At 33.7% G+C, this 17,500-nt stretch overlaps 1 protein-coding gene across 1 annotated transcript; it reads right to left on the bottom strand.

The window, feature by feature from the left end:
• Window positions 1-14,545: 14,545 nt before the first annotated feature.
• Window positions 14,546-17,094, bottom strand: LOC145271107 (uncharacterized). Its single transcript, XM_080126649.1, has one exon. It carries the CDS (start codon window positions 16,806-16,808, stop codon window positions 14,865-14,867), a length of 1,944 nt encoding a protein of 647 aa, XP_079982775.1. The 5' UTR covers window positions 16,809-17,094; the 3' UTR covers window positions 14,546-14,864.
• Between the last annotated feature and the right edge of the window lie 406 nt (window positions 17,095-17,500).

Here is a 17,500-nt window from a genome sequence, read left to right as displayed (position 1 = left end):
ATAAGGCGTATACACGGGGTTAAAACACAAATAATCCCGGTCGTAGTTGGTACACTAGGAGTAGTATCAAGTCGTCTGGAAGGACAATTGAAAAAACTACCAATCCTCGACGTTTTAGGCGGCCTTTAGACCTCTGCTATTGTAGGTACCACCAACATCCTTAGGAAAACTCTTAATCTTTGAAGCTCCTGGTTTGAAGCCAGGATTAAGGGAAATCCTCTGGAAATGAATCCCATCCCTTTCCAGAGAGACGTTGATAAACGAAATCAGAATTTATTTTTATTCAATTATATGTTAATATTACATTTAAACTTCCGCGTGTCAGTACAGTTGGGGAAGCAGGAACCCGGAAGTGAGTTCCAAAGTCTAGCAGAAACTATTAGAGTAGAAGGATTTCTTACATCTAGGGATCACTACTGTGTAGGGGTGGGATTTTGCTGTTTGTCTGGTTTGTCGGGGGCATTTACGTCGAGGGGATACAAAGGCGTGGAGTTCGTCGGAACATCTTCCATTAAAATACTTGTAGAACAGGCAGAAGGATGCAACATTCCGTCGATGGGAAAGGGGCTGAAGCTGGAGAAGTTTTATCGCGGAACAGGTAGAAAGGACCAAATTCTTTTATAAGACAGGGGCGCGTTCGAAATGAATGTTTCTGCTTAGAGCACAATTAAATCATGATACTTCATTTTTGTGCGTTTAACTTTAAAGGATTACTTTCATAAAACCAACAGATGGTTCTTTGATATGACAGGGGCGCCTTCGAAATGATTGTTTCTGCTTAGAATACAATTGAACCATGATATTTGACTTTTGCATTTTAAACTTTAACCATAGCCATTACATGTGCGTATAATTTTATAAAAACAACAGTAGATTCTCTACAGTGCAATGTAGGCTACAATCTATTGTGGACTAAGTCACCGTGTAGACTGCGGAGGATGGGGATTCGTAACTAAAACAGACAATCAATCGATTTGCATTTTTAAAATGGCCGATTTAACCGTCGTCGGTGGCAATAAAAGTATGAGATGATAGAATATATGTTTATCCTCATTCAATCCCGGACAACATCGTATCTCCCTCCTAGTGTATATATATATATATATATATATATATATATATATATATGTATGTATATATATATATATATATATATATATATATATATATATATATATATATATATATATGTATATATTCGCCATTTGGAAGGTCTTGTTTTTAATCCTCCAGGGAGACTAGCCGCCCTCCTCACCAAACAAGTCTGGTGGGGGAACCAGTTTAGGGCTAGTCTCCCTGGAGGATTAAAACAAGACCTTCCAAAGGGGAGAATGAACTCTTTTATTGGGTCAACGGCCAACTAGCACCGTGTATATTTGTGTGTGTGTATATGCGTATTGGGGTGGAGAGGGCTCCCGTAAGCCGTGGTGAAGGCAACCTTTCTAGAAGAAGCAAATCTCTGATTTAAAAAACCATAAAGCAGGAGACCAGTACCCGTGAGTGATATTTTTAGACTCCAGACATAGAAAGGACGTCAAGACTTTATAGAATAAAAAAGAAAGAAAAAAGGCAGAAAAACGGAAGAATATGTATATATATATATATATATATATATATATATATATATATACACGCATGAAGCTGGTCTGCAGTTTAATTTGTTGCTGGCTATCTTGCTCTTGCTTGTTGCTGGATCTCAACATTTTGAACCAAGAGAGAGACTTAGCTGTCGTACAAAGCTAAGACTCTATAACATTTTCTTTGTATAGATACTCCCTCAGGCATTTGGGCTCATGGATTTTAAATGTCTGAGGGAGTGGCACTCGTCTGAGACGTTGCAATCATCATATTAATATATATGTATATATATATGTATATATGTATATATGTATATATATGTATTATTTTTATTTATATACACAAATATTACAAAGTCGCTACACTGGACATGCTAATGTTTCGGACAATTGGTCGGTAAGGACCAAAAGTCCTCGTCAGTCGACGTAATAACGTTTGTGTAGCACTGAAAGCGTCTGGTTCTCATATGGAAGAATTAGGGAGACGGAAGGGATGGGGGTTAAGTGATATTTTTAGACTCCAGACATAGAAAGGACGTCAAGACTTTATAGAATAAAAAAGAAAGAAAAAAGGCAGAAAAACGGAAGAATATGTATATATATATATATTTATATATATATATATATATATATGTATATATTTATTTAGTTATATATATATATATATATATATATATATATAGAGAGAGAGAGAGAGAGAGAGAGAGAATAGACGATAGATAGACAGCGGTCTCTGCCAAATTACTCAGACAATTTCTGGTCTAAACATCTGAAAGTTTACATAAAGGGTATTCAGAGATAATGCAAGCTTTTTAATCGGTTTCGGTCGAAAATTTGAGCAACATATATATAAATCTATGTATGTATGTTTGCACGTCTGCCTAAGACTTTCTATAAAAGTGAACGTATCTGTGTATCTGTGTCTGTCTGTGTGTGTACATTTCCCTACGCAATAACTCTGTCAATTTTCAGCCTACAGACTCGAAATTTGATATACAGAGTACTGAGATTTGTGACAATCTATGTGATCTGTTTTCGGCCAGACATTTAGCGATTAAGAGGTCAAAGTTCAACGATTCGACCTTTGAGAACTCTACCAAACTCCCCCGACAATTTTGGGTCTATACACTTGAAATTTTAGATATAGGTTCCTTGGGCATGGATCTTACTTAATAATTAATTTGAGCCCAAAACAATATATGTTAAGGGGTTATAATAGGAGTAAAAGTTAAAAGTATTAACCGTTGTTTTTTTTTGTTGTTTTTTTTTTTTTTTTTTTGCTCAACAGACACCTTCAAACACCCGGGAAACGCCGGGCTGAACGCTAGTATATATATAAAAGTAAAATTGTCCGTCAGTGTGTATGTGTGTTTGTGTGTCTGTGTACATTTTCATACCAAATAACTCTGTCAATTTTCGATCTACAAACTCGATATTTGGCATAAGGGGTGTTGAGATTGGGAAAATCTTTTTAATCGGTTTTCGGCCAGAAATTATTCTGTTAAGGGGTCAAAGTTCAACGATTTGACCTTTGAGAACTCTATCAAACTCCTCCGCCAATTTTAAGTCTAAACACTTTCAATTTTAGATATAGATTACTTGGACAGGGATCTAACTTTATAATTCTATTTGAGCCCAAAACAATAAATGCTAAGTACATAGGGCCCGAGCAAAGCCGGGCGGAACTGCTAGTGTATATATAAAAGTGAAAGTGTGTGTGTGTGTGTGTGTGTGTGTGTGTGTGTGTGTGTGTGTGCACATTTCCCTACACAATAACTCTCGAAATTTGACATACACGGTACTGAGATTTGGGAAAACCTTTGTAATCAATTTTCGCCCAGAAATTTGGCTGTTAAGGGGCCAAAGTTCAACGATTTCACCTTTGAAAACTCTACCAAACTCCTCCGACAATTTTGGGTCTAAACACTTGAAATGTTAAGGGGTCATAATAGGGGTCAAATTTTAAAAAAATTGACCGCTTTTTTTTTTTGGCTCAACATACACCTCCAAACACCCGGGCAACGCCGGGCTGAAATGCATAGATAGATATAAGTGAAAATGTCTATGTGTGTGTGTCAGTCTGTGTGTGTACAGTTCCCTGCACAATAACTCTGTCAATTTTCAGTCTATAGACTCCAGATTTGACATAAGGGATACTAAGATTTGGGAAAATCTTTTTAATCGGTTTTCGGCCAGATATTTTGCTGTTAAGGGGTCAAAGTTCAACGATTTGATCTTTGAGAACTTTACCAAACTTCTCTGCCAATTTTGGGTCGAATTTTAGATATAGGTCACTTGAACATGGATCTAACTTTATAATTGGATTTGAGCCCAAAACAATAAATGTTAAGGGGTCATAATTGGTTTCAATTTTTTTTTTAAATTGACCTCTGCGGTCTCTACTAAATTACTCAGCCAATTTTTGGTCTAAACATTTGAAATTTTACGTAAAGTGTGTTCGAATATTTTTAATCGTTTTTTTTTTTTGCTGAAAATTTGGCTTCCAAGGGACCAAAGTTCAAAAGATTTTACCTTTGCGTTCTCTAGCAAACTATTCAGCCAATTTTTGTTCTAAACATTTGAGATTTTGCATACAGGGTATTCAGACATGCTACAAGCTTTTGTATTTGCTTTTGGGCGACAATTTGGCTTCTTAGAGGTCAAAGTTCACAGAATTGAACTTTGCAGACTCTACCAAACTCCTCTGCCAATTTTTGGTCTAAACACTTGAAATTTTAGATGTAGGTTACTTGGACATGGATTAAATATTTTAATTCAATTTGAGACCAAAACAATAAATGTTAAGGGGTCAAAATTGGGGCCAAAATTAAAAATAAATTGACGTCTGCGGTCTCCACCAACTTTTCTCTATGGTAGTTAAGGAAGCCTATTATATAGAAAGGCATTACCGTACATTATTCACACATTTTAATATATGCATATAAAGTTATGTAACAGTACATAGTGCCCGAGCAAAGCCGGGCGGAACTGCTAGTACATATATAAAAGTGAAAATGTGTGTGTGTGTGTGTGTGTGTGTGTGTGTGTGTGTGTGTGTGTGTGTGTACACGTTTCCCTACCAAATAACTCTGTCGATTTTCGGTCTACAGACTCGAGATTTAACATAAGGGGTTTTGAGATTTGGGGAAATCTTTTTAATCGGTTTTCGGTCATAAATTTGGCTGTCAAGTGCTCAAAGTTCAGCGATATTACTTTTGAGAACTCTACCAAACTTCTCCGTCAATTTTGTGTTTAAACACTTGCAATTTTAGATGTAGGTTACTTGGACATGGGTCAAACTTTTTATTTGATTTGATCCTAAAAAAATTAATGTTAAGGGGGTCAATATTGGGGGCAAAGTTTTAAAAATTTTATCTCTGCAGTCTCTACCAAATTCCTCAGCCAATTTCTGGTCTTCACATTTGAAATTTTGCATACAGTGTATTCAGAGATAAGGCAAGCTTTTTAATCGGTTTCGGTCGAAAATTTGAATTTCCAAGGTGTCAAAGTTCAAAAGATTTGAAAATATATATATGCATATATATATATATATATATATATATATATATATATATATATATATATATATATATATATATGCATATATATATGCATATATATATGCATATATATATACATATATATATACATATACATAAGCCTGAAGAATCCTCGAGAGGATGAAACGCGGAATATTCAGTGTAGCTTAATCGCCATATATATTTTATAAATTGCTAACTAGTTTTACCTACTTATTGAGCACTTTTGAAGTAAATACTTAAAGTTTACGCATAAATCTATACTTTCATATATTCATTTTATGTGAGTAAATGAAGTAGTTATACATATACATATATATATATATATATATATGTGTGTGTGTGTGTGTGTGTGTATATAGATATATATATATCTGTGTGTGTGTGTGTGTATGTGTGTGTGTGTGTGTGTGTGTGTGTGTGTGTGTGTGTACGGTTATGAACAGTACATAGGACCCGAACAAAGCCCAGCTGAACTGCTAGTATATATATATATATATATATATATATATATATATATATATATATATATATAGCAATATTTCTTTCAACTTAAAATGGCAAATAATTGAGACTTGCAAATCATATAAACCAGGAGATAAATTTTGTACATTATGTACAAAAGAAACCCTAAAAATTTTAAAATATGAAGATATAAAAAGCACAACCAAACTAGTAAATTCAAGACACGAGCTTCTATCGTGTAATCATAAACGTTGGTTTAAATTTAATAAATATAAACCACCTTAAATCATTAAAAATTACTCATTAGTAAAAATAGATTTTTTTTTTTTAATAAATTAAGTTAAACCAATTACCGCCCTTAGACTCGTAAATCAAATAATAAATAAAGCCATGACAATTATCTCCCCTTAAAAACTTGCAAAAAAAAAAAAATACTCTCTCTCTATAGATATTAACTGTAGCGTCTCTAAATCAAAATACGCTAACGGAAACAATTTACTGCACGAGCGTCGCCCTTTTAAAATTCATCATTCAATAAAATAAAAAGCTATAGCAAACATCTAAATGACTACTTTAAATACAGTTCCTGATTTCAAAAAAAGAAAAACCAAAAGGTAATTATATATCTATATATTTTTAAATCAAATTTATTATGTAAATTCAAAAATATATTTTTTTTTTCTACTCATTTCTATCTCTAACCTATACCAATTTTCTTATTAATTTTCTTATAAATTTTAAATCCAAACCTTTTACTTCAATTTTTCAGATTCATCTGCCTTACTTTTAATGCTAGGTTTATTTTTGGTGTCTTTTCAATTCAATAGAAATCCTCCTAAATTTGCTGATGAGGAGACCGTGCTTACCAAAAAAACTATGTATAATTGTTCTACGTGACTTCATGTATACCACAAATAAAAAGCACGGATTTCCGAAACGATCGTACAGATAATTGACTTTGTTGTTGTTCCTTCTTATGAAACTGATTTTTAATTTAATTAAATTTTGATTTTTAAATTTAAAAATTTTTTAAAACTTTTAAATTATAAATCACATTACTTTATATATATATATATATATATATATATATATATATATATATATATATATATATATATATATATTAAAATCATGACAGGAAGACCCGTTTTGATGTTCATGATTAAAAGTTGGAAATGAAAAAAGAAAATTAATGTAGGATGCCAGCCCTCACTTTTCATAAGCTGGATCGAGGAACTTCCTTCTCTCTGTAAGCAGAGGGAATGTCTCTTAGGTCTGAACGTGATCAGTTTCTAGGTGATATCATACGCATCGGTATTTTAGGCATATAGTGTATCCGGTTATTTGGGGGGGGAGTTTTTTTTTTCTAATACACTATATCTCTATGTTTTTAAACGTATTGACTCCCATTTTAAATGTATCCTCCCCCATTTCACTCGATTTTATTAATAAAACAGGGCCATTAAATGTGAGGGCGAAACCGGTCAGCTGGCCTCCACCATTTATAATTTCTTTTTTTCACTTTTAGTCATGAACAACAAAACGGGTCTTCCTGTCATGATTGTAATAATGAAATTTTGTACCCTGCATAAAATTATATATATATATATATATATATATATGTGTGTGTGTGTGTGTGTGTCTGTGTGTGTGTGTGTGAACATATAATGTAATTATAAAGCATATAATGAATAAATAACAAAAGGCTATATTCAAAATTGCAAAATGTTGACCATCTTATAATTTATTCTTTTGAGTACATTGACATGAACAATTCTTGACAGCAGCTGTTTCGTAGCGCAAAATAAATAATAATTAAATGAACGCTTTTGCGCTACGAAGCGGGTGCTGTCAAGAATCGTGCATGTCAACGAACTTAAAGAAATAAATTGTAAGGTGGTCAACATCTTGAAATTTGAAATATAAATTTTTGTCATTTATTCGTTATATGCTCTGTAATTACATTGAGCTTCTTGAATTAAAGGATTGAATTTAATAATTTAATAAAGCGTGAAATAGAATTGAGAAAACATTTACACACACACACACACACACACACACATTAAAACTCCCCTCAATTGTTTTTTTTCCTTCATCGTATAAAAATGTCGAGTTCAATAAAGCGACATTATCAAATGAATATGGTCGAACGTATCGACTGAAATATCTTGATTCGACTTTAATGGTGTGTTTGTGTTCTTTTTGCTAGAATACTAACTCATTGCTTGTAAACGTACTTCAAACACACATACACACACGTACACACGCACGCACAAAAGCACGAACGTGCACATACACAAACACACACATATACATACACACACACACACACACACATATATATATATATATATATATGTGTGTGTGTGTGTGTGTGTGTGTGTGTGTGTGTGTGTGTGTGTGTGTGTGTGTGTGTGTGTGTGTGTGTGTTTCTGTAAAAGTCTAGGGAAGCTACAGACGGCCAAAAAAACGGCCAGGTACCTGAAACAATAATGTAACTTAACAGAAAGATACGGTAATCAAAAATAAAACGTATATATACATATATATATATATATATATATATATATATATATATATATATATATATATATATATATATATATAACCACTAACCTAGTTCTAAAACAGATCCTTTGTTTGATAAAATGCATGCCCATTGGCTGATAGGAAGGGGCGCGGTGGATACTAGAAAGCTGATTGGCCAACTAGAAATCCTCAACATATATAAAAAGCAGAAGCAACCACAAAATGCGCGCATAAGCCTGACGAATCCTATAGTTGGATGAAACGCAGAATATTCAGTGTAGCTTAATCGCCATATATATATATATATATATATATATATATATATATATATATATATATATAGATAGATAGATAGATAGAAAGATAGATAGATAGATAGATGTAGATATAGATATATATATATATGTATGTGTGTGTGTTTATATATGTGTGTGTATATATATATATATATATATATATATATATATATATATATATATAATATATATAATATATAATAAATATTTTGCTAAAGACGTTCCCTCTGAGGAGATGAGCCTTACAACGTAACTCTATGGAATAAGGAAAGAACTTTTAATGTCATATGTTCCTTGTCCAAATAATAATTTTTTGTTTGGAAAATTCTGTATTTTATTACAAAAAAGTAATTAATTATAAAATCTACAATTTATCTATAAAAGTGAACGTGTCTGTGTATCTGTCCGTATGTGTATCTGTCTGTGTGCACATTTCCCTACGCAATAACTCTGTCAATTTTAAGTCTACAGGGTACTGAGATTTGGGGAAAATCTATGTGATCGGTTTTCGGCCAGAAATTTGGCCATTAAAGGGTCAAAGTTCAACGATTTGACCTTTGAGAACTCTACCAAACTCCTCCGACAGGTATTTAGAGGTGTATGTTGAGCAAAAAAAAAAGCGGTCACTTTTTTTAACTTTAACCCCTATTATGACACCTTAAACTTTATTGTTTTGGGCTCAAATACAGTTATTAAGTTGGGTCCATGTCCAAGGAACCTGTATCTAAAATTTCAAGTCTTTAGACACAAAATTGTCGGAGGAGTTTGGTAGAGTTCTCAAAGGTCAAATCGTTGAACTTTTACCCGTTAATAGCCAAATTTCTGAAAACCGATCACATCGATTTTCCCAAATCTCAGTACCCTGTATATCACATTTTCGGGTCTGTAGACTAAAAATTGACAGAATTATGTCGTAGGAGATTGTACACACACTGACACACATACAGACACACAGGCACATGCACAAACACGTTCATTTTATAGATATATAGATATATGTATGTACATAAAGTTATTAGCAGTACATAGGCCCCGAGCAAAGCTGAGCTGAACTGCTAGTATATATATATATATATATATATATATATATATATATATATTCCACAGCCAAACAACGTCGCAGCACACAACAGGCATGACAGTCAACGAACCGGATGTCCAAAACTCGAGTCTTATATTATATATATATATATATATATATATATATATATATATATATATATAAAAGTGAACGTGTCTGTGTGTCTGTCTGTGTGTCTACATTTCCCTACGCAATAACTCTGTCAATTTTTAGTCTACAGACTCGAAATTTGATATACAGGGTACTGCGATTTGGGGAAATCGATGTGATCGGTTTTCGGCCATTAATTTTGCGATTTAGGGGTCAAAGTTCAACGATTTGACCTTTGAGAACTCTACCAAACTCCTCCGACAATCTTCAGTCTACACACTTGAAATTTTAGATATAGGTTCCTTGGACATGGATCGAACTTAATAACGTGATTTGCGCTAAAACAATAGATGTTAAGGGGTTATAATAGGGGTCAAATTAAAAAAATTGACCGCTTTTTTTTATTGCTCAACATACACCTCCAAATACCCGGGCAACGCCAGGCACCCATGCTAGTATATATATATATATATATATATATATATATATATATATATATATATATAAATTTGTTTTTACATAAGATGTAATGTGTTGCTACACAGTTTTGACCATGTTTCGGTCCTCTAATATTTAGTAACGTGTAAAATACTGAGTTCGCTTCACTATACAGGTGATTGCCTGAAGCGGCGTCAAGTTGCTGAATACTGGAGGACCGAAACATGCTCATGATTGTGTAGAAACCCGTTACGGCTTATGTAAAAAGAAATTGAAAGTATAACCTGCTCTACTTCAGTATTGAGCACTGTTGTATTAACCTCGTTACATTTAACTGGTAACCTTACCTTTGAAAAATAACAACCTCAAAGTCTACATATGTGTGTGTGTTTTTGAGTGTGTGTGTGTGTGTGTTTGTGTGTTTGTGCGCGTGTGTGTGTGTGTGTGTGTGTGTGTGTGTGTGTGTGTGTGTGTGTGTGTGCATTTATGGTATTTCCGCCAAATCTGAGGGTAAGTACTCTTTATATGTGTGGTAGCCAAAAGAGCACTTTTAGCTAGTTAACGCAATTACCCCAAACTTGGCGCAATTACCCTAAAATACGGTAAATATATATATATATATATATATATATATATATATATATATATATATATATATATATATATATATCCTAGCGAGATGATAAATGTAGTATTTTAATATTTCTTAATTTAAGTTTAAAAAAAAAATTTTAAACATTGAAATAATTTTCTAAATAATGTAAATAACTTTTTGGAAATAGTTTTAACGCGTTTCGGACGTTCTCTTTTGTTTTCAAAGTGTCCTATTCAGAAATGTTTCAGGAGAATGCTTTAAAAAAACATTTCAATGATTTAAAAAGATATTTCCATATTTTAAAAAATTCCAAAATTGAATTATGAAATAATAAAATATGCATAAAAATATAAGAATTGTTTGAGTCATTTGAATGTGTGTGTGTGTGTGTGTGTGTGTGTGTGTGTGTGTGTGTGTGTGTGTGTGTGTAGTAATTGAATCTGTGCTTTGTTTTATTTTCAGATCTGTTATATGAATTTGGTTTTTAATCTTGAATGGAAGAATATGTGAAAGCTCAATCCCGCAAGAGTTTCTTGTGAAATCAGTTGATGCGGTTCATGATCGACTTGAAAAGCTGGTGGCGAATGGTGGTTGCCATATTTGAATTTTAAATAAAAATCAATGTAATATACTTTCTTCTCATTAATTGGAAAAAGTATACTTCAAAAATATATTATTGTTATTTTAGAATAGGGATTTACTTTTATATATATATATATATATATATATATATATATATATATATATATATATACATATATGTACATAAAAATATTTATATGTATATATATAGAGATAGAGTGACTTTTTTACTCTCTCTCTCTCTCCTCTCTTTCTCTTTCTCTCTGTCTATCTCTCTCTTTATATACATATATATATATATATATATATATATATATATATATATATGTGTGTGTGTTGTGTGTGTGTGTGTGTGTGTGTGTGTGTGTGTGTGTGTGTGTACAGAGTGTCCAAAAAGTCTGGAATTATACTTTTAAAAATATATTAGAGTTATTTTAGAATAGGGAGTTACTTTCTGATCACCATATATATATATATATATATATATATATATATATATATATATATATATATTTATATATATATATTAAATATAAAAATATAACACGGAAATTACATAATTGTCGATGTATATATATATATATATAATATATATATATATATATATGTATATATATATATATATATATGTATGTATATATATATATATATATATATATATATATATATTATATAGCCTTTGAGACTTTACACGACCGGTCGCCACAGTCGATTGAAAATTTCTTGGGGCGACTAAAAGTCGTAAATCACTCCCCTGCCAGTCGATAAAATTTCTTTAAATAAAGTAACGGGAAAAACTCATTTATTTTACGACCCTCAAATATGCGGTGACTTAGAATGGCCTATGTCTCATCATTTGTGAATTCTTTCATTATTGAAAAAAGAGTGGTCACGCTAAGGTCAACAAGAGGTCAAATTTACACATTCGGCGTGTAGTCAAAATATATAAATTGCGCAACTTTCAAAAAATCATCGATACCGAATTTTAAAAATGATATTCTAAATTTAAGAATGTTGTTTCGAGGTGAATTCTTTGTTTTAATAGAAACAAAATAGACCAATTTCTGTTCTATATCAAAGTTTTTTTCCATAAATTACAAAGAAAAGTTGACCGTTTAAATTTGAAAAAGATATTAAAGCATGCCGATTTTCTTAGTATTTCTGGTATTTTTTTTTTTTTTTTTTTTTTTTTGAATATCGGAGATTTCAAACCACGGAGATCTCGTACCAGGAAATTTCAGTCCACAATCATGAATACCCGGAGATTTCGTAACACTTTTTTTTCAACACCCACGGTTTAGGCTAGACATTTTAATTTTTGTATGAAATTTTACGACATAATTTGGGTATCGGAAGAATAGTTTGTTGATATTTTTATTAAGAATAAAAAAAAAAAAAAAAACTTTAATTGAATAATTTTTCGGTCAACACATTTTTTCAATACCTACGGTTTAAGTCTTTTTTAACAAAACGTGTTGACCGAAAAATCATTTAATTAAAGTTTTTTTTTCTTCTTTATTCTCCTGGTACGAGATCTCCGTGTCCTGAAATCTCCGCCTACCAATTTTTTATATACACATGTGGACTTTTAAAGAAAGAGGAATTTTGTAATTCTGGCTATCTGTAATGTACATTTTCAACCAAATTTTAAAAAATATCGATGCGTTGATTTTGTTTCTTTCTTTGACTTTGTGTCTCTTTATGTATTTTTTCAAATTGACAAAACGTGTAGTTATAATGATTTAAATTCTTCGAAATTATATCAAAGATGATTATAATAATTTCCTGATTTGTTGTAAAATTATTTACTATTATTGCCTGAAATAAAGACATAAAGTCGAACGAGTAAAAATATTTTGGGGCGAGTAAATTCTCCCTCACACTCGACCGGCATTCGAGTGATTTTTTTTCAAATCTCAAAGGCTGTATATATATATATATATATATATATATATATATATATATATATATATATATATATATATATATGTGTGTGTGTGTGTGTGTGTGTGTGTGTGTGTGTGTGTGTGTGTGTGTGTGTGTGAGAGAGAGAGTATAGACAATGACTTTTTTGACACTCTTTCTCGCTCTCTCTCTCTCTCTCTCTCTCTCTCTCTCTCTATATATATATATATATATATATATATATAATTTAAAGGAGATTAGAATAATAGTCTAAAGAGCTAAGTGTATTTTAATGTAATAGTGAAATTACTAGTTTAATTAAAATACAGGAAATGCTCGTTGTAATTTAGATATATAATAAGCTCGATAGTTAAATGTCCTAGAGCTAATTCAATATTAAGTAATGTGATTTATAATTTAAAAGTTTTTTAATAGTTTTTATATATATATATATATATATATATATATATATATATATATATATATATATATATATATATAGAGAGAGAGAGAGAGAGAGAGAGAGAGAGAGGGAGATGGTATCTTTCTGTAATTTTAAATCACTCTGCTCAAGACATTGGGAAATTATTTTTAAACAAGCTTTATTTATGGAAAATAATGCCCTTTAAATTTTGTTGTTGTTTTTTTTACATAGGCGTGACCACTTATCAAGGCCGATAGGCCACTCAAGGATAAGGGTTAAAGAGTGTACAGTAGTCAAAAGGACAATATAGTAATCGATAGTAATTGAAGTTCGGTAAATGTGTTAACTTTAGTGGAACGGCTCATATTTCAGCTCCTTATAAACACATTATTTATTCCGCGAGCTGGCGGACCTCGAAACGTCAAACCCGTAAACCCTGACAACAATCGAAGGAAAACATCAGGAACGAAATAAGCGATTCAGCAACCCGTCATGAATAATGTTTTGGAAAGAGCACAAATATGCGAAACTGAAAATGGGCAACATTTAAAAGACATTATTTTTTACAAATAAATTTTTCTTTTATGTTTTTAATTTTCAAATATCTTAGTCGGATTGTGTTAAAATTACAGAAACATATCATCGAAAATAAAGAATCTGTTTAAATTCAAAACCTGTTAGTAACTTTTTGGACAACCTATATATATATATATATATATATATATATATATATATATATATATATATATGTGTGTGTGTGTGTGTGTGTGTGTGTATGTGTGTGTGTGTGTGCATATATGTATATATATGTATATATATATGTTTATATATATGTATATATATATATATATATATATATATATATATATATATATATATATATAACATCACTTCATCTGATACAAAATATAAGTATGTATATATATATTTATTAAATATTTATTAGATCAATATACTGACCAACCTGTTGGGTGCTGCCATCTAGTGTTTTTTTTTTTACATAAACCTCGATATATAATGTATGTTTTTTTCTTTTTCAATACTTTTATTGGGATGAGGGGTGAGGTATGAACTTCGTCTTTGAGCGAGTCTACCTCATTATGATTGATTAGAAAATTTTGTCGCTTATAGTCCGGAATAATCCCATGGTAATTCCGTTAAACGCGAGTAAAGTTTTTATCCGACGTAATCCGTGTATAGGTTCGAACGCTAACGTCCGAATTCCTATGGATATGAGTTTTTTGTTTGTGTTTTTTTTTTTTTTGTTGTTTTTTTTTGTATTGTGTTTTTTTTGTTTTTTGGGGGGTGTTTTTTTTCTAGGGGGGGGGGATACTTTTTATATTTTAGTCCACCGGTGTAAGCGATTTTACCTCGTTCAAATTGATTAAAGAATGTTGATATGGTCCGCTGATAGTCCTGGATAATCCCATGGTCACTCCATTGAACTCGGGTAGCGTTTTTGTCGGGTACGACTGTGTCCTTCGTAATCCGTGTATAGGGTTCGAAACCTGGCCGCCGAACTCGTTCGGCAGGACGACAGCGGACGTGATACACCGCTTGTGGAGTAGCGAGAGTCTGAGGGCCGAGGTCGATCGTTTTGTCACCGACCGAACACTGCCGCGACGACGGTCCCTGTAACAAAAATCTTGCACTTTCCGCCGCGTGTACCGGTAGAACGAGGCGCGCAAGATCTTGTTCCGGACGCCGTACACGGCCGCGTTGGTCAGCGGTGCGGCCTGGAAAATCGTCGTCACAAAGACAACGGCGACCCGTTCCAAAGGTATATCAAACGACATACGGAGAAGCAGAACAACGGAGAACGGAAGATATGTCAGCGTGAACGCCCCCATTAATTGTAAGATGGTGTATATAGCCTTTGTGCCCTTGATAGAAAGAGCCGTCTGGGGAGCTGATGAGATTGGGGCCTGGATAACGCTAACCATACGGACCATTGTGGCAGCTATCCGGCTGCTCTGGTTGCGGGCTATCCGGAATATGTGCAGATAACAGTAGGTTATTAATAAAAACGGTATCACAAACGCCAAAGAAATGTAAATAAGTGTATATGACATGCCGTGGACTTTACTAAAGTCGATCATGCATATAGCCATGTCTTTATCAAAAACGAACTTGTTGGCCCCGAAGAGAGGGGGTGTAGACAGGGAGACAGCACTGAACCAAAATAAAATAAAACAAGCGGTCATTTTGCTGAAACTCGCAGTCAGGGAATGGTGTAACGGAGAAGCTATGGTACGGTATTTATCCCAACTGAGCGCCGTGATGGTCCATACAGAAACAAACGTAAAAACCGAGAGGGTAAACCCGTACGCATGACACACGACCCGGCCTCCAAGCCAGACCCCATGGAATATAACAATCGCAGCCGTCAGAGTGAGGGTCACCGAGGAAGCCAGTCCGACCACGCCGAGGTGGACAAGGAGTATGTTGCGTACGGTCCGAAGTCGCCGATTCGGGACGATCGCTATGATCATAAACACATTTAGTAGTACTCCCATGGTGCCGAATATCACGAGACAGATTCCCCGGACTGTGTAAGCCTCTTCCGGGTTCCAGATAGTGTATGGGTCGATATTTACAAATCCGGGCGTTGTTCCACTACGGTCGATTGCAGATTCGGCGTTTGTATCCACAATGCTGGCACTGTCGACGCCCCTTGTAGCGCCGGTAGGAACCACGCGGAAACCTGTGAATCCCAGTAGGCCGTCATTGGAATCTTCAAGCGATAAGTCCGTCACCGTGTCTCCTGAGGTACTTTGTGTGTTTGTGGTTGTGGTCGAGGTCGTGACAGGATGCATGGCGGCGGCGTTTGGTAGACCACCGTAGTGGCCCCTGGTCGGAGACCCTATACCGCCGCCGCCGTTGGCTTTAACATTTTCCACTGTCCGTGTTTTGTTACCGGCGTAATTCTGAGAGTCATTCACCGGACACTCGCGATGTGTAACTGGTATTCGTAAACTGTGCTCCTCGCCGTGGTCGACAGCTGCGCCTCCCACGGTGTACGCGACGGTGACAGTAGGCAAGAACCACCGGCCTGCCCTCGAGGGGCTGCCGCTGTGTCTGGAAGCACTACCACTCCCTGTAGATTCCGCCCCTCCTAGTTTTACTGCTTGTGTATTCGGTACGGCGACGGTGGAAGCGAACGCCGCCCTGTGTGATCTTGTAAGAGAGGAGATAGTAGTTGTACTATGATGCTTTGCAGCCGAGGCTGATGCGATGATGATGCGGGTTAGAAAGATGCTGGCAGACGCGGTTTCGTTGAAAAACATGACTTACCGCTCTCGCTCGCTCTTCTGTGATCTTAATTTCCCTTTTATAATCTTCTTTTTTTTCCATTTTTTTTTTTTTGTCTGTTTTGTTTATATCCTAGATGCATCCGGGCACCTTCCTTTGAGACTCAGTCCGTCGTTAGATCACCGTTAAGTTTGAAATACCATCTTGCTTGCTAAGCGCGCAATTTTGACGAAGTCAGTGCAGGCGTATCTGAGATAAAATTAATTACGTAATTAAGTAAAACCTCCGTTCTATCCATCAGCCTGCCACGCTTAGATTTGAAGTAATAATTTTATCAAAATATTTCGCCGTGTGTATATATATATATATATATATATATATATATATATATATATATATATATATATATATATATATATATATATATGTATGTATGTATGTACATATATGTATATATATATATATATATATATATTGTATTTTGTGTACAGAAAGTTGTTAGATCAGATAATTCATTGGTACCGTCGGTTTCAAGCCCGATCATTAGGACCGTTTTAGATATCCATATCAAGCTATCCTCAGCCAACACTCATCATCTGAAGAGAGTTTGATATGGATATCTAAAACAGTCTCAATTATCGGGCTTGAAACCGACGGTACCAATGACTTGTCTCATCTACCAACTTTCTGTACACAAAATACAAAATATAAATACACTCTTATTTTT

This window comes from Euprymna scolopes, chromosome 46 (genome assembly GCF_053919585.1).
Source record: "Euprymna scolopes isolate OS-2025 chromosome 46, ASM5391958v1, whole genome shotgun sequence".
NCBI classification, from domain to species: Eukaryota; Metazoa; Mollusca; class Cephalopoda; order Sepiida; family Sepiolidae; genus Euprymna; species Euprymna scolopes.
The sequence above is the reverse complement of the archived record's forward strand: the minus strand, read 5'-3'. Positions and strand labels throughout refer to the sequence as shown.